Here is a 26,107-nt window from a genome sequence, read left to right as displayed (position 1 = left end):
CTCTTTTGTCTTAAAACTTCACATGTTAATCACTCACAGAATGTCTGTCTAAAAACTAGTGATACCTAACCTATATGATCCCCTTTCAAGGCTGGAGATACAAAGATAAGAGTATTGTCAGATTTTACAATGTCCTGTACCAGGTCCCCTTTCCCCCTATCCACAGTCTTCTGAATGTCTTCAGTCATTGTCCTGAACTTGCAGTCACCTTGAGTGACAGGAGTGATAGGACCAATCAATAAACATTTGTGACAAGTCAAATCTATCCCCTCCACCCCAAGGAAGCACCAACTTTCTTATGAGAAGTCCTTGCCTGACCAATCCTGAGATAATGAAAAATCAGACCATGTTTGACTAAGACCGATTAACTACCCATGCTTCTTATCCCTTCCCTATATGGAAGCCCATGCCAGTACTCTTAGGGGTAATGAACCCTTTTCTTTCCAATGTGGCGGCGTTGAATAAATATCCTTTCTCTGTCCTTTACCATTATTCAGCTCTTTAATTGGTGTATTGGGATGGAAGACTGAGCCTAGTCTGTCGGGACTCCTGCAGCCAGGCCTTTTGCTTTAAAACTCCATAGCACCCCATCTAGTGAGTCAGTTCTTCTTGACCAAGGCCTCCTTCTGTAATGTCCGTTTTCTACTCTGTAGTAACTGGCACTCAGTGTGGCTGAGGTTATCTGCCAACTCCTATGTTTGTCTACTTAGAGCTTGTTTCCAATATGACCATCTGTGAATCCAGGAAAAGGACCTTACTGACCAGAGCACATGCCTTCGGAGTGTGTGTCTTTAGTTAGAGGGGTGCAGGAGAATGTGTGGATGATCATCCCAGGTCCAGGTCCCCAGTGGTCTATAGTGACAGTTCTTTGTGAAGACCACAGTATCATTCATGATTTCTTGAGATTAGCTGAGTGGGCTTGTCTACAGGCACCTTGATCCTTAATGGTTCTTTTTTTTTTATGTCCTACCAACTGCTGAGATACGAGGAAGCAAAGCTTATTGACAGCCCATTTCAGTAACACAATAACTCTCAAAGGTCTATGAGATGTCAGAAACACTTGTTTTGGGATCCTGTAACCCTGCACCATGGCCATGAAATAAGTGTGGCCTTTGTTCTCTGATGGCTGATGAAGGGTCTTACTCCAGGTTCAAAGCTGCTACTGCCTTAATTTTTGGCCTTCCATGGATTGGAGACCCAAAAGTGGCTTATAAGAAAGAAAAAGAGACTTATTAAATTAGAGAACTCAAACTTTAACACATTTTAAAGAAAGAAAAGGTATCTCTGAGCATCTCGGGGAATTTTCAGCTTCCAGTGGGTAACCTACTGGAAACAATGACTGCAAATTTTTACATATGGAGACATGTTTCTGTTAATTTTATTGGACATCTCCATTTGCAGTTGGATTGCTCTAGTCCCCAGGCGAACACTCTAGGGGAGAGTCATGTAGACAGGAAAACTGAAGCTCCACAGCCAAGTCAAGGAATTACCATGTTCACCCAAGAAGTGATTTTCTGGCTAAATCAAATACCTTTGAATTTTTCCCCAATGTGAAATCCCCCTGTGTCCTCAGACAAAGGCCCTTCAGGAGCCTATTAGTTAAAACTAATGTTCTCCCAAAGGGAACTCAACTGTGACTCACTGATCTGCTGGTGGTGTTGTGCCAGAAGTTGAAATTGAGCTCTGTGCTATTTAACCTGGGTGTCGTGTCTTAATTTTTGTCAGGTGCAAACTCGGTGACAGGAAAAGATTGTGGAGATGTTCATCCACTGAGAAAAACATTCTAAAGACTTTTGCTTTCAATTTAGAGAAAGAATTAAAATATGAAATTGCAAAAATAATTTTTCACACCAGAAGACAAAAATAACACATTGTAAGGAATACAGGGGGAGAAAGTTCCATACAGATAAAATGGAAAAGAGCTGAGGTATATTTAAACACCTTCATTCTGTAGCCATTTCAAATGGTTCACCCAAAGGCACCATTTTTTGCTTGGGTTTAGATACACACACACACACACACACATTTTCTTTGAAGATGGGAAGAAAATGAAAGTGGTGAATCCAATGACTCCCTATGTGCTACAAAATCCTTTGAAACCCACCTTTGTGTGTATGTGTATCTAAACTCAGTTAAAGGAATTGGTAATTCTGAGGACTGCGGGGCAGGCTGAAGACCTAGGGAAGAGTTGATGTAATCTTGAGTATGAGTACAGTTTGGAGAAAGAATTCCTTTCTCTTTGGGGGTCCTCTGTCTTTGCTCTTAAAGTATTCAACTGATTGGGTAAGGTCTACCATACAATGGAGCGTAAGCCAAAATCTGCTGACTTAAATGTTAATCCCATTTTAAAAATATCTTCACCACAATATCTGAACCAATCTTTGACCAAAAAGCTGGTACCATAACCCAGCCAAGTTGAGACATAGAATCAACCATACTGGTGATATACTGGGAGAGAGTTCTAAGCTAGACACATGAATTTGAAAGTCTTCAGCATTACAGAAAGCACTTACAACCCTGAGACTGTATGCTGACTTACTAGGAGGATCTGATCTACTGGTAGGAAATGTCCCAAGGCAGCCACTTTGTAAGTAGTGCTGAGATAAACCTGAGTATTCAGGTATCTCTCTTGTATGTTGAGTTACACTCCTTCAGATATATGTCCAAGAGTGGTATGGCAGAGTCATAAAGTAGGTCTAGTTTTAGTTTTCTTTGATGACTCTTCATGCTGATTTCCATAGTGGTTGTACTAGTTTATATTCTCACCAACGTGTATGTGGGCTCCTTTTCACCCTGTATCCTTGCCAGCATTTCTTGTTTGTTTTCTTAATGATTACCATTCTGACTGAGAAGAGATAGAATGTAGTTTTGATTTGTGTTTCATTTATGGCTAAAAATGTTGGACATTTCTTCATGTATTTATTGACCATTTGTACTTCTTCTGAGAGCTGTCTTTAATTCATTTGCCCATTTATTAATCAAATTATTCTTTTGGTGGTTAATTTTTTGAGCTCTTTGTATATTCTGGATATTAATTCTTTATTTAATGAATGGCTGGCAAAAGTTTTCTACTGTTCTGTGGGTTGTATCTTCATTCATCGTCAGTGATTTTTTACAATGAAACAATAGTATGAAAGTCTGAATGTACTATGTGGGATTGTTTGTCTCTAAATAAATTGAGCATGTACTTGGGTCCTTTCATAGTCCTGGCCGATTTCTGTAATTCTGTGTCTTTTACCTATCTACTTCAAAGTACATCTACTTTGGGTTCTTACTTCAAATCTACAGCCATGTTTTACACATAGCCATGTGGCTTGATTCAAGTGTCTTATAGAATACAGTATATGGCCTTATGATCACAGTTAACTTTTTGCCTTTTTTCTGTGTGATAATGGTTGGGAGTTTCTATGGTCTGGGTCATGAGCTTATGGGAAATTCTACCTGTAGAAAAATAGGGTCTAATTAAAGTTTTATATTTTATGGAAAAGATTATTATATCCACAAAGGTTTACCTTACTTCAAGAAATCTTGTAGAATAATTACCACTATGATTTTTAAAATAACATGATATGCCCTGCTGTGAAAAACAAATCAGTCTTAGCTCTCTGATAATTTTTTTTTTCTAGTGCAAAGTGACTGAAAAAGAACGAATTATCTTTGAAGTGCTAATGGCAGGCTAGAGCTCTGTGGTTGCACTGTTAAAAGAGCAACCAAAAACACAACACAAAGTAAAAACATATGAGCCCTGGATTTGAACACAAAACTGTGGGAGTTTGAACATGGAGTAGTTACTTGATATCAAGTGAGTGCTACCAATTAGTGGGAAAGGAGTTGTTTTATAGGATAGCCCCCCTAGTTTGGTGTTTGCTGTGTATGTGATACAGTCACACTGCCTGTCAGCCCTACAGCGAGGTCTTTCCTGGCTTGTTAAGGTCTTGGGATTAACCAAGAGCTGCCAGTCTCGGAGTGGTGGAAGGCTTGTTATTCTCTCGGCAGGCTCCCAGGACTGTAGAAAGCTTTTTGTCTCTCTTTCTTTTTCTTTTTATTTTATCGTTTTTACATTCGCTCACATGTGTATACATTGTTTGCCCCCCCTGGCTTCCAGGAACCTGTTCCACCTTTTTGTTCTCCAATTTTGTTGAAGAGAAAACATGAGATAATAAGAAAGACATAGCATTTTTGCTAGTTTGAGGTAAAGATAACTATACAGAGAGACTCGATGGTTTCTAATGAGAAATTTGTCATTCAAATGATTTTTCCACCTAAAGTATCATTTTTTTCTGATTGCTTTCATGCTTTTTCTTGTTTATAATTTTTTGGAATTTTAATTATGTGTCTTGTCATGTATTTCTTTGAGTTTATTCTATTTGGGGTTCATTCAGCTTTTATTTGTTTATTTTTTTTGGCCATATTGGGGATCAAATGAACTCAAGGCCTTGCTCTGCCACTTGAGCCATCCCCCCAGCCCTTTGCTTTTAGTGTGTTTTTCAGGTAGGGTCTTGCACTTTTGCAAGGGCTGACCCTGGATTGTGCTACTTCTACCCTGTTTTCACCCTTGGCTTTCATTCAGCTTCTTAAACCTGCAAATTTATGTTTCTGACACATTTGGAAAAGTTTCCACCATTGCTTAATCTAGTACTTTTTTTTGGTGGTACCGGGAAAGGCTTCTCAAAGATGCACTCCTGGAATGCTGAACTTACTATGATTTTTTTATTGTATGCATGTATGTATCTGTTGCCTTTCTTCATTGTCAACTCCTGTGAGTAGGGTCTGTCTGTCCCAGCCCCTGTCAGTAGTAGAGACTCAATAAATATTTATCAAAAGAGGGAGGCATGAGGTTCTTTGTTCTCTGAAGTGGATTTATGTTCCAGAGAACAAGGTTGGTGGTACAATGTACATATGGTACTGTGTTTTCTCAATGTTTCAGTGAAATGTAATGAAACTCAATTTTTTTGAATGTGTGAAATTGAAAATATTGGAGGCTATTTCTAATATACAGGTTGAGTATCTCTGATCTGAACTCCTCGGGACCAGGAGTGTTTCACATTTCAGAGTTTGTTAAATTTTTGGAATATTTGCATAGATTTTACTGGTTGAGTATCTCTAATCAGAAGATCTGAAACCTGAAATGCTCTGAAGCTTTCAGATTTTTAGAGCATTTCATGTTTTTTGAGTAGGGATGTTTAAACTGTAATTCTTACTTCTTGAAGTAAGACTCCTCCCCCTCCCCTCCCCCATGGTACTAGAGATTAAACTCAGGGCCCATTACTTGCTAGTTGAGTGCTCTACCACTTGAACCATACTGTCTCCTGCCACCCATCCCAAGGTCTATTTTTTTTTTTGAAGTATACATTCTGTAGCACAGATGTGGACCATGGACTGCTTGAGTAAACCGATTGAGAACAGCTGAACTCAGAACTCTGAGTTGAAGCTGTATATACCCCTGAAGGGCAGCAGAATCATCAGGCAGAGAAGGCGGCTTCCTCTGTACAGAGGCTTCCTAAACAGGGGACCCCAAGGTAGTTGCTGTAGGCCCGGCTCACAGACTTTGGCTTTGGCCTGTGTCTCTATCAGCTGTCTGCTTTGTGGTCTCTCTCGGTTTTTCCTTGCTGTCTCTGTTGCTCTACTCTCAGCCTCATGCCCATGCCCTACCTCGTTTGGGGAAGACCATCTTGTCACAAGGTCTCAAGCCTTCCACCATAACTCACCTCTGTATAACTCCATCCTTATCCATGTCCCTCTGGTCTTTGTTCCCCATTGCCTGTTGTTGCTGAATTGTCATGGGAGTTGTTTTCCCATTGAAAATTGCTGCCCCTTTTTTTCCTCTTTGGTATTTGAGTAAAGAGAATTTGATAGAAAGCTACAGAGGGAAAAGCAATCACAGTCACTTATATTAGCTCAGCCAACTGAAAAGGATGCTCAAAGAAGGACTTAAAAATTACGCTAGTGATTAGTGAGCATAGGAGAGGCTGTAAAACTTGGAGATCTGATTGTTTTAAAACCCTGGAATGTCACATAAATCTTGGATAGTTAAGTAGAGAAAAATACCAAAGGGGACACATTTCTTACAAAGGCTCCTATATAACTATTATAGAAATAAAACTTAGAGGGGAAGGATATAGATTGATACTAATATTGAATTTATTTAAAAAATCTCTTATCAAGTGTCATTTTCAGATATAATGACATCGTTTTTTGAATCCTGGCCATGGTAATGATTTTTGTAACAAAATCATTTTTGTAATAAAAATTAGAAAATAACCTGGCTAGTGTACCCCAGTTAAACACACTTGAGTCTTCCTCCTCTTTTTATAAACCAGTTGGCCTTGAGTGTTAACAGTGGCAGAAACAAATATTCACCTGTTCCAAAAGATGACATTACACTGTTGAAGTGATCAAGCAATGGAAGTTTTTCAAACCCCGATAAACAGATTCATCAAATTCGTGAACAACTGTGATATTGCATTCACAAGTGAAATGCAACCGAGTAGAATGAGGTTTTAATCAGATGACTGATTGTAAATATATATGCGCAAAGAAGATATTATTCAGCTTTAAAGATCATGTTAATAACCTTAAAATTTACTTCCTGCTAAATTCTTGTGACCTCGTGTCATTTTATAAAACAACATTGCTTAATTACCCAGTTTCTAGAATCTAACCATTTGAGGCCTGACCCAGATCCTTCTGGTTCCTGAAGCTCTGGATATCTTGGGCCCAGTTTACTTTATAAGCAGATGCTAGGGCCCCATGTTTCTATGTAAATTTTCCTGAGGGCAGAAAAAGGCAAAAGTCATACACCTTTCTTTTCTCTTTTAAGATATTCAGTAGTCTGCTGTCAAAGGCAACTTTGGCAGAGAGCTCAGCAGAGCCCTATCCACTGTTCCATTAAAGATGTGGATTTTTCTCCTCTTTAGCTTGCTGTTTCTGGTTGCCCTGTGGGCTTCTGGCTTCAAGTGCTGCTGGGGAAAAAAGGTGAGGGTGAGGACAGCTCCCCTTCCTATCAGTAACGTTTTAGATTCCAACCCAAGTGATGTTCTGTGGGGTTCATTGGCTTCCAGTGGAAGGAGCTTAACTAGTGGAATTCCAATGTTGCCTGGAAAGCACCTCCCACCAGGCTGGTCAGCTTTTCTACTCATCCTTCTAATCCTGGCTAGAGTATCACCTCCTCTGGGAAGTCCTTCTTGCATGCTTCCCCTGCCCTGCCTCCATGTTGGTATAATGCAGATACCCTTTTCATGAGTTCCCACAGCATCCCATGCTCATCTCCTTGCATTTGTCACTTTGGTTTAGATTCATGACATCACCTATATTTCATCACTATACTGAATCCTGGAGGAATGCATTCTGATTTATTCAATTTTATTTCCCCAGCATCAGTGCTCGGCACATAGAAGGTACTGGAAATATCAAATACATGCGTTTCTCCCCCATTCTCATTCTGGCCTATAAACTTTGTCTCCCCAGCCTTTATCTTATCCAGGTGCTTCAAATTGCCTGGCATATGCACCTCCATCCTTGTCACCTCTCTTTCTCGCTTTTGCCCTATTACCTCTTCCATCTTTCACCTATTGCTTTGGAGCAATAGGTCAGAAAACAGAAGCTGCTTTAGATATTGTGAGTGGTGAGGATACCATTATTGGGGGTCTGGTGGAGGGGAGCTTGGGAAGGCTGCTGGAAGCTGACACTGTTGACCTTGCCTACCTCCAGTACTATAGTCAGGAGTGTCAGGAGTCTGTACCTCAGCAGCAGCCACAAAACCTGTGTCTGCTGTCTGCAGTTGTCCTCAGGCCTGTCCCCAGCTGTGCCCAGAAGAAGAATGGCTTTCAGTTCTTGTGAGCATGCCTCACTGGCAGAATTTACTCTGAAATTAGCTGAAAGGGCACCTGGGAAGTGTTAGTTTAAAGGCTTGTTAGTTTACATCCTGGAGTTATAGACCAGTGCTTAGATGGATAGGATAGCCACAAAACATTTGGCATACCCAGTGTGCTGTCTGGCTTGGTCTGAGCCTGGCCTCTGTGAGCTGCTGGAAATTACATTTTAAAAAACCCACCAAAACAAAGCAAGACTCTTCTCACCTCATCAGGTGCTTTAATTTCATCAGTACAAGGGAATCCTCATCCATAGTTCTCTCCCTACAATCATCTTCTCCAACAGCTACATTTCACACACCCGAATCCACTGTTCCTCCTTAAGAATAAAACAAAAATGCTCTTTTAATCCAGAAATTGTAAACATAAGGCTTTTAAAAAAGCATGTCTCGCCTAATTTATAATACACAAATTGTTTTAAAATCTCTGAATTTTAAGTGAGGAGTTCTGAGCTCAAGTTGAAGGTGGGTCACTGATGAGCTATGTAACTGTAGACAAATCATATATTCAGGTATTTATGGAGCAGATAGCTACTTTTGAGTGTCTTCTGTCTACAGGGTACTATGCTATGTACTACAGCATGCCATGAGGCTGGTGTCCTTCTCAGGTTGACTCACTCAATGGATAGTTATTGAGGTGGCAGTTATCGGTGAGGTTTTAGTTCTTGTTAGGAATTTACAGTCCATTGAGGGAAAATATTTGATATCAGCCACAGCATATTGAAATTATTATTGATTTTTGCCATCTCTTTATGAGACTCTTTCCTTCTTGGAACAGAGGTTATGTGCTGTGCTTTACTGAATTCTTAGTATCTGGCATATAATAGACACATGGAAAATATTTGTGAAATGAATGGTTGAATACATGAAAGGAACGCTCACAGATTGTGACTTTGGATACTGTGAACTAGATTCTGAGTCAGCAATTACTGATTAAGGGACAGGGAATAAGGACATGAGGTCCCGTAAAATAAGGATCTATTTTGCAGACTTGTTCTGAGGCTTAAAAGAGGTAATATAGAGTGCCTAACACAGTGTTTGTTATATAATTCTGAAAAAATGCTTATTCCCTTCATACTCTAGCTCCCAAGCATGTCTTTTGAATCCACACAAGAAAACCAAGGGAGAAGGTATGTCTAGAGTTCATTGGTTGACTAGTATTTTAAAATTAAAGACACAACCCCATCCTGAATGCTTTAGAAGGAGCCCAAATCATTTTTTCCCATGGTAAAATGGAAATTCAAAGATCTGTTCTTATGCGTCAGTCATCCAATACTTGGAATAAGCCATTTCTCCAAGGAACTCTACTTCTCTTCCTTTCACCGGAAAATAGTTTTTAGAAATTGATGGTCTGGAATTCTTGGGTGGTGAGTGTCCTTGTTCTGTGCTTGGATGGAAATCAAAGGCAGGAACCCAAGCAAAGATAAAAGGAATTTTATTTGCAGAGAAGTGAAAGAAAAGGCATCACGGAGAGGTGTGTGGTGGGACCCCGAATCCAGTAGTCCCCTGAGTTAGGTTGGATGTCAAGTTTCAGAGATTTTATTGCCAGCAGGAAGAGTATGTTTTAGCAGGAAGATTTTGGCACAAACTAGTGTCTCTTGGGAAAGAGATGGGGCATTTCTCCCCCTGGCTAATCGCCATCTTTGGGGAACAAGTGGACCTCCCACAGTCTCCTCTTCAAGTGCTCCTTCTCAATGATCGCCCTAACTGCGTTAGGAACAGAGAAGAGGAGGTCTGTTCAATAACTACTTCCTGCTGAAAGGGGCGACGAAGGGGCCCCGAGGCATCAGGGCTGACTGTGAGAGGGGTTATCAAGGAAACCACGATAATAGTTTGTCTCCATTTTCATCAGCATCTGTAGTTTGATGGATTCTAGGTGAGAGGAAACAAATATGATAAGTTTAGAATGCAAGGTCTAAACACAAATAAGAGAATAATAGCAACTCTAGGACCCAGAAAGGATAGGAACCATGTCATTGAGGGGAGCCAGGATTTAATTTTGTCCCTTACCTGTGTGGACACACAGGTTTTGAGTTTTGAGGAACTGTTCCCAGAGCCACTTAGCCAGTTGGAGAATGTAGTTTGTACGTTTCTCTACAGTGCCTGAAGTATTTGTATATGTGCAACAGAAAGTATTGGCAATTGTACATGTTCCGCCCTGTTTAGCCAAAAGAAAATCTAAGGCTGTGGTCTCAAACTCATTGTTTAAGTCTAAAACTAAAAACACCTTTAAGTACCATAGGACATGTCTGGAAGAGTAGAAAAAATCACTTTGTCTCTATGAAAGTAGAAGGCCCTAGCCAAAAATATGAGTTTGCACCTAGAAGGGCTTTAATGGCAGACAGCCACACATGCATAGGAACCACTCTTGGCTTTGATTAAATTTTTTTGAGAGGTCTGGCACGAGTGACTCCATTTGAACTTTGACGGCATTCCCGCTTTGTCTCCAAACTGTCTTTGAGCAGTCTCATCTGAAGATTTTCCCCATTGGTTATTTTGATCCTTCCTTCTGAGGATTAGCTTTCTCTTAAGTGTCCCACACTGGGGGGGGAAGCAACAAGCAGGTCAGGTGGGAGTCAGTGCCAACTAGAAGCTTTTGGCCAAATTTAAGCAAAAAAGAGGTTTAGGAGTTGCTCTTAGGCAGTGGGCTTCTAGATAATAATACAAAACAAAATATAACAAAGTAGATATTTAAAAAGCTAACTTGGTTGACAGACAGGTACTTGTTAGAGTCATTTTTCATGGACTTGCTTGTAAATGTCCTGGAATGATCAGAACTGTAATGACAAAAACTTAAAAGAGCTATGGTTAAAATTCTGATGGACATTTTAGCAACTCACAGAACAGTATGTCAATACTATTAACTTTTTTGTTATCTTTTTATATTATAAAAGTCCTGATATACTTGGAAAACACAAATATATTTAATATATAGGAGCCAGCAACAGCATCACAGCTATCTAGAGGTTATACATACATATTAGTTATTACCCTTGGAGTAAAACCTGAGATTTCCCATTAGTTGAGGGGGGTGTCAGTGACCCCAAATAGCCCAATCACATTCACGTATAGGGCACTGCATTAGAATCACCTAAGACAATAGTTGGTTAACCACAATTATGAGGTCATCTAGAAGATTTTACATAAACCAACTCTTAAATGAAATTTCATTTAGCTAAGACTCAGTGATCTCAGTAGTCAAAACCCTGACAAAAATCAGCGGAGAACACAAATAAATATTTATTAGGACTACGTATAGAGTTAGGAAACCTGGCTGACATTAATGGATGGCTTATGACATACAGTAGGGTTCTGCTGACCTGTAGCTAATGGAGCCCCCCAAAATTGACATGCTTAATCTGACCATCCCGGGCCAAGAATTTCCTCCACCTGATGTGTAGGAGAAGCCCAGTGTTGAGAGTTAATGACATACGACCCAGTTTTGTTTTTTTTTAAGAACTAACGACCTTTATTTTGTTGACTATAATAAAGACTTGCAGTCTCAAGACCTCCAGTGTAGTGTTTTTTTTTTTTTAAGTCCTTTTTTATCCTACCTGGAGGATGTACTCTGGCTTTGTATTTACTTTGCTTTACATAAGTAGAATTGTCCCAATCTTCATGTTAGTGCAGCAGCACTCCCTGTGTTCAGCTGCCTCTGTCCTAATAAACTTTTGTTTTCCTACTTGATTGTCTTGGTAAATTTTTTGGAGCACCAAAGATTTCTGACAGTTATCTTGATAGAACAAAAAACTTTTTTTAAGATAGGTTTTTTTTTCTGTCAACGTTATCAAGAACAGAACAGTATTTTAAGGCTGCCTTGTTGTAATGAGCTTGGAGAATTAAGTTTTAATTTAACATCAATAAATTAAATTTTGACCTTATAAAACCTTCAACGTAACTCTTACGTTTTAGTTAACTTAGTCACTTATATAAACATTTATAAGCTCCATCTTTTTATGACAACTTACTCTGTATCCCCTGAGAGCTTGTCCTTATCCTTTCCTTCCCCCCACATTTTGAGACAATTTTGAGGACAACCTTTTTTACATAACTCCTTTTTTTAAACTTAAAGCCTTTTTTCTTTAATCTTTTTATTCTCAATACCCTCCTATATCCTTTTATATATTTTTGTTATTTGTTGAAAATAACTAAAGCCTTTTATCTTAGAGCCTTATATTTGCATGAAAAAAACCAGAAAGAAAGCAACATTAAAATTATTTTTTTGTATAAAAACAATTTATAGAAAGTCCAGTTGTTGATAGAACCATGTGTTATAAGATCCCAGATTTTATTTACAACAGAATAAAACATGATAAGGTCAAATTCTAAGATTTTTGCTGCAGGATTGCAGCCAGGGTTTAAAAACCACACCTTTTCTCTCCTTTTTTTTGCTCTAAGCTGGAGTGTTAACCCCCAAATGCCTGCATCTTAGTGAGACCTGATTGAAATAAGTTTGAAAACTGGTTTTCTTAAAGGTAGTAGTAGAACAGAGTAGAATTAACAATTTTCTTTACATTAACTCTACAATAAGAACCATCTCAAGAAATTTACATATTTTTATGTAAAAAGCTTAAGCTGTTTACCATAGAGATCTCCAACAAATGCCCTGGGGTTTTTCGTTACCTTATAACTGTCATTTTCTTTTCAAGTTTTAAAGCGTGCAAGGTAGCTAACTGCACCACATCTTTATAATATTTTCTACAAAGTTTAGGCTTTTCCCTCCTTTCTGTAGGTTAAGTCTAGTTGTAGGATGGTGTTCTAGTCAGTGCTTTTCCTTCTGGCCAGCACTCCTGGTCTCCCCAAAGATATTTAGGCCAAGCCTGAGTGCAGTAAGTAGAGAATGGAGATCTTTTTCCTTAGGCTCCCAGGGTTAAGATTAAGGGAAACTGGTCATTCTAGGAAGGGTCTCATGTGTCTAGGCATCCCCAGGACCAGAGACCTGATTCCCCCATCGGGAACCATACGCCTAGGGGGAGAAGACGCCCATCTCTCCCGTCTCCTTCCACCACCACCACCTGTGGCCAGGGTTGTGGGGAAGACATTTGGGTCAGTCTAGGTTGCAAACACCCTTACCAGTGTGACCTTGACCAAGTCTTATATCTACCCATTTTTCACTTACTAACAGCCTCCAGTTTAAACAAGATTCTATTGAAAAAGGGTCCCAGGACAGCCAGGAGGGCTAGCATAGATAGGAGAATGATTCTTTTCCTAAGGGGGAGACCCCAGGAACATGTTCTGCCAAGTGCTATATGTAGTGCCCACTGTGTCACTGTGTCCTTTTGTATTTTTTAATCAAGCCTTCTTGAGGATTTCTCCTTCCTCCTAACCAGAAAGCTGGAATTTCACTCTAAGGGAGAGAAACCCTGCTCCCATTTGTTTCTGGTGGGAGTCATTAGTCATGCACCTGAGGGCCCTAAAACAGCTGCATCTCCCTGAAAAGTCTAGTTGTGGGTTGGGCAGAAATATTCTTTTTTTCTCCTGGAGTGTGGCATTTAATCTATAAGACATGGGTGGCTTTTAAAAAATTCTTGTTAGGACCAGTAAATGAGCCCCTTGCATCAAGAAGTAAAACTGAACAATGCCTTATCCCGTTTTTAAAATTTCCCACCCTTCGCAATGACATGTAAATAGAGGAGCAAAAAGATGGAGGGTTGTGAGGGATCCTTAGGGAGTGAACTGACACATCCCAGCAAGCCTCACACCCAGCACCTTTAGAGAGCAGCTTGTGCTGCTTAAGTGTAACTGGCTGGCAGGTGCCTTTTTTTTTTTGTATATTTAATAGAGGTTTTTGTTAAGCCCCAGAGGGCTTGCATTGAAAGGGGAGAATGTGGGCTGGGTTCTTTCCAGGTAACGTCTGTCTAGGAAATATTGCTGATAAACTCTTCCCTCAGAGTGGTTTTGACCCAAATCTGATGGGACAAAGAAAAGGAAGCCTAGGGCAGAAGGGATGGCCACTCATTCTGATCTACTTGGGAAAGAAAAGGGTAGAGGAAACCGAAAGTTGAAAGAAAAGCCTCAGTGCACTGAGGTTTCAGCTCCACCCATGTAGCATTGGCAGTCTAGTATAAGCCCCTGGCTGGCCTCCAACCTCTTGGGTTGCCTGCCTAACAGCCGTAGTGGACTTGGAGTTTTTTTCCCCAGATTCTCAAGGGAGAAGCCCTCCTTAACATGAGAGGGAGAGAGGGAAGGAAAGAGGGAGAGAGGGAGAGAGAGAGAGAAAGAGAGAGAGAGAGAAGAAAGAGAGTGTTCCACTGTAGCTAAGCCATGGTAGTGGGCTCTCCTGGAGGGCAGACTCCACCTGAATGCCAGATGATCATGGCCACTTCCTAGGCAGTCCTCTCCAGTTTGGCACAACCTACCAACCTCAGATGAAGAGGAGGGTCCCTTCGTGGTTGCCAAGATGATGGGCTGGAATTCTCGGGTCCTTGTTCTGTGCTTGGATAGAAATCAAAGGCAGGAACTGAAGCAAAGATCAAAGGAATTTTATTTGCAGAGAAGTGAAAGAAGAGTCCGTGTGGAGTGGCATAAGGTGGGACCCCAAATCTGGTAGTCCCCTGAGTTGGGTTGGATGTCAGGTTTTAAAGTTTTTTTGTTGCCAGTGGGAGGAGTATGTTTCAGTGTGAACATTTTGATGTAAACAGGTGTCTTTTGGGAAGGAGACAGGGCATTTCTTCCCCTGGCTAATCGCCATCTTTGAGGAACATATGGACTTGCCACAGTCTGCCCTTCAAAAACCATAATCTGAGATTAAGAATACTCATTGCGGCTAGGTTGGTCATTTTTTCCCCTAGATCTTTTCTATGGACATATTGAGAAGGTATATTTTTAAAGAGAAAGCAGTGCTGAATTCATTCTGAAATCTCTAACTCAGATGTAGAATTACTGAGTTCTTTCTTTCTTGCTTCAACTTGCTATGTTTTTGTCTCTATTATGTTGAAAGTCTGGATTTGTAATGATATTAATGTAAATGCTTACTTGTTTTGTATAATATGCAAAAGTATTTTTAAGAAACAATCCAACATCATTATTAAAGCTATGACTACAAAAAAAAAAAAAAGGCCAAAACTACATCTTTGTGGTTCTAAAAATGACCAATCATTCTTAGGTGTGTTTCAAAGTCACTCACAAATAATTCCTTTTTAAATTTTTGTGGAGGCTGTGACAAATTTGATTCTTATGCAGATTTCTTTGTTTCATTTTGTTCTTAATTCAGGGAATTAAAAAAAATTGACATAGGTTTTCATACTCATACAAAATTTTTCGTGGCTGCCAAAATACATTCATGAATTTATATCAATTTCCTCTACCATGTTCCTTCCTTTCCCTATAAGTCTATCCTGCCATAATAAGCAGTATATATGTTTATGTCATGCTTCCTTTCTTAGACAAGTGGTAATGTATATATCCTCCCTTTATCTTGGTAATACATCCCGGAGACCACCTCAATATTATGTGGAGACAATGCTTACCTTTGAGTGTGTGGGGGGACACCAGGGTTTGAACTCAGGGCCTTATACCTAGGCAAGAGCTTTACTAATTGAGTCATGCCCTCAGCCCTTTTTGGTATAGCTATTTTTTAGATAAGGTCTTGTGTTTTTGCCCTGGCTGACCTGGACCAAGATCCTCCTATATACACCTCCCATGGTATCTGGTTTTATAGGCATGAGCCACTGCACCCAGCAATCCTTTCCATTTTTAATAGCTACACAGAGTTCCATTACGTAGGATTTGTCCACTCATTCCTTTATTGATTTTGTTTGTGTTTGTCAGCTTTCTATTATTATAACAAATTCCTAAAATGATTATAAAGAAAAAAAGCTTATTTTGGCTCACAGTTTTAGAGATTTAAGTCTATGATCAGTTGTTGCTTTGGGAACTGTAGATGCACAGTCAGGAGTGTGTGGTGGAACAAAAACAAGGCAACCTTTGTAACTGGGAAGCAAAACAAAAACGATAAGAGGAAGGGGCTGAGGTTTCAGCATCCTCTTTGAGGGTATGCTCCCAATGGTGTTCCCTATTCAGCTCCACCTCTTAACAGTTCCACCTCCTATCAATAGTACCATGCCTTTAACATGTGGATCTTTAGGGAACATTACAGATGCAAAGTATAGAAGGTTGTTTTTAGTCTTTTTCTATGAAATAATTTTTTAAAAAGCCTGCTGTCAGGAATAGCTTTCAGTCTGCCTCATGAGTATCTGATGGAGGCCCAAGGCTTCAAACTCTTGTTTAAAGATGTTTTGTTGGTGGTGTAGCTCAGTATTAGAGCACTTGGGAGTGTGCTCAAAGCATTGGGCTCATCCCCAGCATGACAAAACAAGAAAAACAGTATTTTGCTGATTCTTCTTATTAGCCCATATGACACCTGATGTCCCTTTCATGTTCTGCACAGATCAGCCACTGCTTGCATGCCATACTCCTGGGGAAGGACCAGGCTTTCCTTAGCCATCAGGCTGTTTAGCTACTGTGCAACCTCAGCTCTCTGATTGTGTGGTTATCTGTAATTTTATGTTGTTGAGCTGGGAGAGAGAACATTTCCAGTTTTCTACATGCTGGGTGGTAGTGTTTCTTTGGTTTAGTTTCCTGTAAGGGAGATTGCTTGGTTGAAGGATGAATGCATGTATAATTGGCTACCCATCACCAACTTTTCCTCCTATAGATGTTGCAGTATTTTGCATTAATTCTAGTAATATAAGGGAGTGTGTGTTTTCTCCAACACAGGATGCTGTCAGCTTAGAATGTGACAGTCCAACAGATGAGAGATAGTATTGGTTTAGTTTTAATTTGCATTTTTCTTAGTCTGAGTAAGGTTGAATATCTTTTCATATGTTTAAGGGTCATTTGTGTTACTTTTTCTGTGATCTGTCTTATTTTTGATAGGTTTTTTGCCTTTGTCTTCTTTAGTTTTCAAAGTCTTAATATTTTCCAAGTTTGTCTTTTTATTTTGTTAATGATCTTTTTTGTCATGTGGGGTTTTTTTAGAATGTAGACAAATTTATCAGTTTTTTTTTCCTGTAAAGACTTCTTGTTTTGAGTGAATTTTACTTACTGCTGGGCAATAAATAAGTGCAGCCCCTCTTCACAAATATTTCTAGTACTTGAATGACTTTGTATTTTACAGTTAAATCTCTTACCCACTTAAATTTTTATCCACTATGGGTTATGAGAACTGAATCTAGTGTTATATCTTCACATTTGATTATCTAGCTCTGTATTTGCCCCATTGATTTGAGGTGCTGCTTTTACACTAAAAGACTAATACAGACTAATTTTAGACTAATAAATTGGGTCTATTCATAGATTATTACTACTCTGTTTCATTTGCTTTGCCTATTCAGGTACCAACATAGCACTGCTTTAATTATAAATTCTCTGTAATGTGTTTTAAGGTCCAATAGGCCTATTTTTCCTTCTTTGATTTTTTGTTTTCAGGGTCTTTCTGGCAGCTGATTCTTCTGTATCTAGCCAATATTATAATAAACTTGTTGAGAAAGTTCTGGTGGTATTTTTATTGGAGTCACATTAAATGTATAAATTAATAAGTAAGCTAATATTTATTTGTTAGATCTTTTGATTTGTTCTAGCCTTTTTTGTGTCTTTTTGTTTTGTTTTATAATTTTCTCAGAGGTTTGAACATTTTTTGTTATGTTTGTATCTGGGTACTTCAGGGTTTGTTTGTTTGTTTGTTTGTTTCCTGTCACAAATGGGGTCTTCTCTTCTGACCATGTTCATCAATGTTAATTTTTATGTTGATATTTAACCTATTGTGTTATTAACATTTCTTATTTTCTTCAATTCCTTTGGCTTTTTTCCACATGCAAATACACACATGCACACACACACACACTAACCTCTTCCTTTCCAATTCTTTTGCCTATAATCATTATCTGTTTTTAGTTGCATTGACTAACAGCCCTAGGAGAGAATTCAGTAGTAGAAAAAGTGGGCATTCTCATCTCATTCCTAACTTCAGTAGGAAAACCTCTGATGTCTCCCCTTTAGATAATATTCTAGTTTTAGATCTGAAGTATTGTGCTATATTTTATTAAGGAAGAAAAATTTTGCCTTCCAGAGATTGTTATACTTTATTTTACTTTTTAGCAGTTTTGGGTTTTGAACTCCAGGCCTTGCAAGTGCCCTACCACTTGAGCCAAACCTCCAGCCCCTTGTGCTTTTAGGTTATTTTTTCAGATAGGGTCTCATGTTTTATTTTCCCTGGCTGGCCTCAGACCACAATTTTCCTATGTACACCTCCCTTGTAGCTAGGATGACAAGTGTGAGCCAATAAATCTGGTAGATTATTATACTTTATAACAGGAAGTGATTTTGAATGTGTAGTTTTTAAACATTCAATAGGTGGGCTGCTAAAGCTTATTGTCTAGTAGCTAGACCACATGTTACAGGTGGAGAAGGAGAAGGGGAAGGACTTAGGTTGGTTGGCCGCCCTCTCCAGTCCATCAAGAATTGGAAAGAGATGAATTTGGAACCATAGCATTCCCTGGGTGATATGGGTAGGTCTAAAGAGAATGAAATGTTGGTATAAGTTAGGTGAACCTGAATTTAGAAAACCTGTAGCCATCTAGACACAAAGGGGCAACGATTGTATGATTTCACTTATGAGGCACCAAGAATTGGCAAATTTGTAGAGACAGAAAGTAGAGTAGTGGTTGTTAGGGTCTGAGGTGGGAGAGGGGTGGGAGAACAATGGAGACTTTTTGTTCAATGTGCACAGAGTTTCAGTTGGGGAAGATGGGAAAGTTCTGAAGATAGAGGGTAGTGACAGTTATGCAGCAACTGTGAGTCTACGAGCTTCCCCCCCCCCATGGGAGCTGGGTATCAAACCCAGGACTTTGTGCATGCTAAGCATGTGCTGTACCACTGAGCTACATCCTCAGCTCAGTGCTTATGTACTTGATGCTCTTGACATGTATGCTTAAAAATGGTTAAGAGGGGAAATTTTATTTGTATGTTACCATTATAAGTTAACTACAAAAAGAAAAACTTTTCCCACAGTTTGCAGCTCTCCAGCAGGTGAACTCATTTTCAAGTTCAGCCAGTTATCCCCTCAGTCTGAATACAGGTCACCAAGCATTACTGTGAAGGTTCTGTTATTGTACAAATATGAAAGGCTCTTGTTTTGAATGCGTGGTTCTCAGCTGGTGATGCCATTTTGGGAGGTTGTAGAAACTTTGGAAGAAGGGGCCTAGCTGGAAGAAGTAGGTCATGAAATGGTCCCCAGTCACCTTCTTCTCTCTGCTTCCTGTCTGAATGAGGTAAAGAAGCTGTACTGCAATACACTCTTTTTTTTTTTCATTTTTCTTATGTGCATACAAGGCTTGGTTAATTTCTCCCCCCCGCAACCACCCCCTCCCTTACCACCCACTCCGCCCCCTCCCTCTTCCCCCCCAATACCCAGCAGAAACTATTTTGCCCTTATCTCTAATTTTGTTGTAGAGAGAGTATAAGCAATAATAGGAAGGAACAAGGGGTTTTGCTGGTTGAGATAAGGATAGCTATACAGGGAGTTGACTCACATTGATTTCCTGTGCGTGGGTGTTACCTTCTAGGTTAATTCTTTTTGATCTAACCTTTTCTCTAGTACCTGTTCCCCTTTTCCTATTGGCCTCAGTTGCTTTAAGGTATCTGCTTTAGTTTCTCTGCGTTAAGGGCAACAAATGCTAGCTAGTTTTTTAGGTGTCTTACCTATCCTCACCCCTCCCTTGTGTGCTCTCGCTTTTATCATGTGCTCATAGTCCAATCCCCTTGTTGTGTTTGCCCTTGATCTAATGTCCACATATGAGGGAGAACATACGATTTTTGGTCTTTTGGGCCAGGCTAACCTCACTGAGAATGATGTTCTCCAATTCCATCCATTTACCAGCGAATGATAACATTTCGTTCTTCTTCATGGCTGCATAAAATTCCATTGTGTATAGATACCACATTTTCTTAATCCATTCGTCAGTGCTGGGGCATCTTGGCTGTTTCCATAACTTGGCTATTGTGAATAGTGCCGCAATAAACATGGATGTGCAGGTGCCTCTGGAGTAACAGTCTTTTGGGTATATCCCCAAGAGTGGTATTGCTGGATCAAATGGTAGATCGATGTCCAGCTTTTTAAGTAGCCTCCAAATTTTTTTCCAGAGTGGTTGTACTAGTTTACATTCCCACCAACAGTGTAAGAGGGTTCCTTTTTCCCCTGCATCCTCGCCAACACCTGTTTGTGGTGGTGTTGCTGATGATGGCTATTCTAACAGGGGTGAGGTGGAATCTTAGCGTGGTTTTAATTTGCATTTCCTTTATTGCTAGAGATGGTGAGCATTTTTTCATGTGTTTTCTGGTCATTTGAATTTCTTCTTTTGAGAAAGTTCTGTTTAGTTCATGTGCCCATTTCTTTATTGGTTCATTAGTTTTGGGAGAATTTAGTTTTTTAAGTTCCCTGTATATTCTGGTTATCAGTCCTTTGATGTGTAGCTGGCAAACATTTTCTCCCACTCTGTGGGTGTTCTCTTCAGTTTAGAGACCATTTCTTTTGATGAACAGAAGCTTTTTAGTTTTATGAGGTCCCATTTATCTATGCTATCTCTTAGTTGCTGTGCTGCTGGGGTTTCATTGAGAAAGTTCTTACCTACACCTACTAATTCCAGAGTATTTCCTACTCTTTCTTGTATCAACTTAAGAGTTGCAATACACTCTTGATGCCATGATGTTCTGCCTGAGCTGTAGGGACAAGCAACCATAAACTGAACCCTCTGAAACCATGAGCTAAAATAGATTATTCCCTTCGGTTGTTTCTGTCAGGTATTTGGTCACAGCAATGAGAAAGCTGACTAACACAGGTCCCTTGGGATGCTAAAGACCTCGTTGAAGCCTTTAGGGTGCTTCATTTGAAACTGAGGAATACAAGGCCTTCAGCTATTCTGAAGGCCATTCTTTCCTTCCCTTATTTGCCTCAGTTCTCCTCACACACCTACATGGGTCAGTAGCAAGTCTTTTTGACCCTACCACAAAATCCTATCTGGGTCCATCCCTGTTTTGGTTTCTAGTGTTACCATTCTGGGCCAAGCCCTGTCATTTTTCACCTGGACAGAGATGGCCTCCTTGGCCTCATTCCTCTCACCATCTATTCTCTTCTATTCCAGATACCCAATGTGATATTTTCAATCCAGAAATCAAAGCATACTACTCCCTCATCTCTCCCAAAGAGTGAAATTTAAACAGATTTGAAAACTACCATTCTCCTATTGAAAGCTTTCTTCTAGTGCTTCCTGTTAATGTTCAAATAAAACTCAAGTTTCTTATTATGCACTTTACTTTGTGATTTGCTGTCTTGTGGCCTCTCCCCATTTCCCTTTATCCACATTTCTTCTTACCACTATGCTCTGTCATGCTAGCCTTCCTTTGGCCATTCAAGCCTTCCATATTCCTTCTCAACTTGGGTCCCACTTTCCAATGTGGGTCCTTTTCCTAGGGGTCCTATAGTCTGGACCATTCTTCCACTGGCTTCTGCATAACTGGCCCTTTCTGTCCATACAGAAAAACATCCCTTCCTCAGACAGCCCCTCTCTGAGCACCTGTTGGACCAGTCACTCTTGTGCTGTTGTCTTGCTTACATTCTCTGCTGATATGATGTTACTGGCATCTTATTTGTTTCTTTACCTCTTCCAACCAGAAGGTGGGTACATGAGATTTGGGCCCTTGTTTTGTTACTCACCTCTGTGCTCTCAGGACCTAGGTCAGTGCCTGGCACATAGAAGACACTAACAAAATACTTACTGATTGAATGAATATCAACACAGATGAAACAACGCAGCAAAGATGTAAGACATTTATGCCAGTGAGGAAGCTTTGATTTCCTCCCTTATATTTCTCCTGTCCCCTTTTGTATGCTAATTTCCACCCTTGATCTTATTCATTCCACTTCAGTGTCCAAGTGAGTGTCAGTTCTTTAGACACCTCTTTATCCTAATGAACATGCCTGTCTTAAGAATGCTTAAAGCTCCTTACTTGTTCCTGCCTGAATTCCCTCCACAACCAATCACAAATACAGGAAAAAATTAATCTGATGCACTGCATGTGTCCCAGTCCCACACGTCTGTGCAGTTAGTCCCTGAAATGAAGGGACATACTCTGCACAGTCAAAGCTGAGCACACAGTGGCGTGTGTACTGGCATGTGGTACTGAGCTGCCCACCAGGAATGGGGCAGCTGTAATGACATGTTCCCTGAGCTCCCAGTCCATTCGTATGCTTGCTTCTCCTTGATGCTGCTCTCCTGCCTGTTTCCTGAGCTCTGTCCTAGTCACTCACAGGCCCTATCTCCTGCCCCACACCCAACCTCAGCTTTCTACTTGTCCTGTTTTGGTCCTAGAGAAAGCATTTTGTCTTTCTGGGCTACCTTATAGGGCATAATATGTTACTTGCTTTTTGCACTGAATTATTGGGAATGGAGTGTCCATTGAAACAACTTTTAAAAATAGGAGGGAAGGAGATGAGCATTTATTGAGTCCTTCCTGTGTACCAGGTATTATGGTAAACCACGTTTCTATATTATCTTACTTAATTCGCATAACTATCTATGAATAAGGTTTCTCTATTTTCTCAAAAAGGAGCCTGAATACCAGAGAAGTTACTTAACTTTCCAGAATCTGGAAGCTGCAGAACATGTGTGATCAGAGGAGCAGAGGCAGTGGGCTGCCTGGAGCAGGGTTGTTGCACACATAGAAGCAGAAGTCAGGTGGAGGTGGGAAGGGACCTGTTTATAAAATGAGCAGCCCTTTTCATTTATTGATAATGAGAGGCAGTAAAAGCCTGTGCTTTTAGAGCTTAGTTTGGCTCACACCATTGTCTTCTACCAGCTGTGGGCTCTGTAGGAGATATTTAGACTCTCTGGACTTTAATTTCTTCACCAATAGATGGGGACACCAATACCTGTCTCAGTAGTGACCACATGTATATGTGAGTACTGACCATAGTACTTCTCACATTCTAAACACTCAATAAATCTTTCTAGTAACACTAGATTTTTCATTAATGTTTCAGTGTCTTTTCCCCCTCTACCCTGCCACTCTACCTGGGGTATAGTAAGTCCATCCATCCATGTCTGTTTTGCCCTGGGATTGCTAGAATAGTTTGTTGCCAAGGTAATTGCAAAGGCTGAATAAGTGTGGATGAGTGAAGGTAGCTGAAATCTTTGTTTTAATCTACACACGTTTCTACGTCCCATGATGCAAACCTATGGAATGGAAATTTACTTATGTGACTGAGCTGTGTTTTCCTGGTTTTGGTTGAAAAGAGGGATCATTTCTAGTTTTTTTTTTAAGTCTATATTAAATGTGATTATAAGAACTTAGCATCTCATCCAGGTTAACATAAAAATTGAATGAAACAAGTCAGCTACCCTAATAGGTAGATCTCCTTTTAGAACATAGCTTTGTGCAGAAGACCTAGGAATGAATGGAGTTTGTGTGTCTTGAATCCCATTTTTCCTGTAATTATTTCAGGTAAGTGATGTAGTGAATAACATACCTTAAACCTTGGCTTTGAGTTTCTCTATTCTCCCCTACCACAAGTACATGATCTATAAATAGACAGCTAAGTGCATAAAAGAACTTTGTCATTTGAATGTACCCACAGGAATCCTATTATAATGTCAGCAGTCACTGGCTATTTGTCATGTGGGCTGAGGTGCTAGGCATGCTGGGTTGCTTCAGGGATACAACGGGGTAGAGCCAGAAACTAGAGTCAGTCAGGGCCTGGGATGTTGAATATCTCTACAGGATGAATTCCTATGTCTGTGGCCTAGAGGGACAGAATTAACTCTGGCCTTCCTCAGGCAGATTGCCAATCTAGGAGGCTAGTCTGTGGATGGGACACAACAACTGTTCTGTTGGTGTTACAAGTGGTGGTTATGCCTGATGACAGTAGCAGTGTGATTCTGGTCACACAGTCTTTTCACTCACAGCCAGACCCAAAGGGAGAGCAGGGCACTGTCTTTGTCCAAGTGGTTTGAGAGTGGGAAGAAGTTTGGGGAGACACAAAGCATGGTAATTAAAGAAAAACCCAGGCAGTGCTACTTATGTGGTCTCAGCCAGTTTAAAGTGTTTGGAAGACTGTGACTTAAAATATCATCCATTGCCCAGGGCATACTGAGTGCCTGGTGTGAGGTTGTAGTGTGTGGTGCTGCAGTTCTTCTGCCTTCCCTGCTTAGGACAGACCAGCTATGGGACAGGGTTGCTTCTAGGTGGAACGCTCCCAGGACCACAAGTGGGTGAAGCTCTGAAGACCAGAGGTGATTGTGCCCTCATTGCCTTTGGCTAGTGTAGTTCTGCTCTTTTAAAATATGTTTTTTTTGAGTAAATGAACATCTGAGGGAAGTAGTGTTATAAATGGACTCACCAGTTCCAAGTACCTTCCAGGAAGGTACCTGGAAATCCACCTGTATGTTTTTTTATTTCTGGAGAGAGAGCTTAGACTTGCTGAGACACCTTTGCTGTCAAAAAGCGATAGGGAGGGGGCGGAGTGGGTGGTAAGGGAGGGGGTGGGGGCGGGGGGAGAAATGACCCAAGCCTTGTATGCACATATGAATAATAAAATTAAAAAAAAAAGTGATGGTTCTGCTTTACAATTACCTGGGGAGTTTGTTAAATTTAATTTCTGGGCTCCATCACCAGAATTTCTAAATCTGCATGTCTGACATTGGACCTAAGCATTTGCACTTCCAACAGCAATGCTATCACTGCTGCTCCAGGGCCATACCTGGAAAACCACCACCCTAGGGTAATCTATTTCTTTATCATGCTCTGAAAGTCAATTACATTTTATTTATTTATTTTGACCAAGTCCATCATTGCTGTAAATGTTTTATTCATAGGTTTGTCTTTGTCTCCTTTGAACAGGTATTTTGATGTTGGACTACATAATTTCTTAATCAGGTAAGCCAGTGCTTTTTGTTGTAGATATCATTGAATAGCCTGTCTATTATGAAAGAATGCAAAGGAAAATAAATCCTTGTCAAATATCTTGATAAATATTGATAACTGTGTACTTATCAAGGAAATATTGCTTACACTCTGTGTGTATATGTGTGTGTGTGTGTTTACCACAATCATACATTACTAAACAGTCAAGATAATCTATGTTTAAAGGGGTTTATGTCTGAAGAGATAGTTACCAAAAATCCTAATTCCCACTACTAGGCTGCTGGAAAGATCAACAGTGAACAGTGCAAGTTTACATTCAAATATTAACCATTACACCAATTTCTCCCCATTGAATTTAATCTTTTTAAGCTGAATCTACTGCCTGTTTTATAATCAGAAGACACAACCTTGTTCATAATTGAAAGAGATTGTGGATGGCAGTTTATATTCCAGTTTATTGGTGATTTTTACCAGAGTTGGCTTATGGGGTATATTAATTTCACATAGTTATTAAATCAAACAGAAATTACACGGAAGGATACCAGAATATTAGGAGTGTTTGCAAGAATATGTGTGATTTTAAACCAGATTTGCCATGTTTTCTCAATTTTTCATATTGATATGCATTGCTCTAATAATGACAAAAATGATCATTAAAATACCTGTCAAAAATACACCAGGGAAGTAGTAATGGTTGCCAAAGGAATCACTAAACTAATGATTATAAGGAAACCAGAAATCATATGAAGTGATTTGCCATCTGCAAATATGTGATTCTAAATGCTAATTAATTCTGACAAATAGTCTGCTAAAATCTGTGGGTTAATTGTGGTTTTTGTGCAGGTGTTATGGTGGTTCAGTTTCCCACACTTCATGACTGTCTATCTCCCCATTGGTAAGATGCTCTCTGAGGGGAAATGTCCATAATTCATTATTACTTTTACTTATCCTTAGTGCTGGGTTGCATATGGTAGCATTCCAAGCAAGGTCATGCCTACCTTGTCCTTTTCTCCAAGTCCTCATCCAAGGCTGCATCATTGAATTCTGCCTGGTCTACTGTAGATCAAAGGAATATAGATTGTCCTGGTTTTCTTCAGGACTTTCAAACACAGATGGTAGTATGTAAACCATTACCCTTGACACAATGAGGGTAAATGCATGTTAGTAGCAGGAATGAAGAATCAAGAGTCATGAGAAAGGCAGGCATGAGATTTCTGTATCTAAACTGAGCAGAAAAAAACAATAGTCCTTGGGAATACCTCAGGGAATAGTTTGGATTCTGGACGTCTTTGGTACTTTAAACTCTGATCATGGAAATGT

At 39.9% G+C, this 26,107-nt stretch overlaps 1 protein-coding gene across 5 annotated transcripts in view; it reads left to right on the top strand.

Annotated features, from left to right (window-relative positions):
• The window catches only part of Hhat (hedgehog acyltransferase), a 317,030-nt gene that overhangs the window by 135,006 nt on the left and 155,917 nt on the right, over positions 1–26,107 (top strand). For all 5 annotated transcript variants that reach the window (XM_074048402.1, XM_074048398.1, XM_074048399.1 and 2 more), the window contains one exon: positions 24,764–24,799. In XM_074048402.1, the coding sequence (XP_073904503.1) occupies positions 24,764–24,799 (36 nt within the window). The remainder of the gene's footprint in view (positions 1–24,763; positions 24,800–26,107) is intronic.

Source organism: Castor canadensis, chromosome 11 (assembly GCF_047511655.1).
Source record: "Castor canadensis chromosome 11, mCasCan1.hap1v2, whole genome shotgun sequence".
Classification (NCBI taxonomy): Eukaryota; Metazoa; Chordata; class Mammalia; order Rodentia; family Castoridae; genus Castor; species Castor canadensis.
The sequence above is the reverse complement of the archived record's forward strand: the minus strand, read 5'-3'. Positions and strand labels throughout refer to the sequence as shown.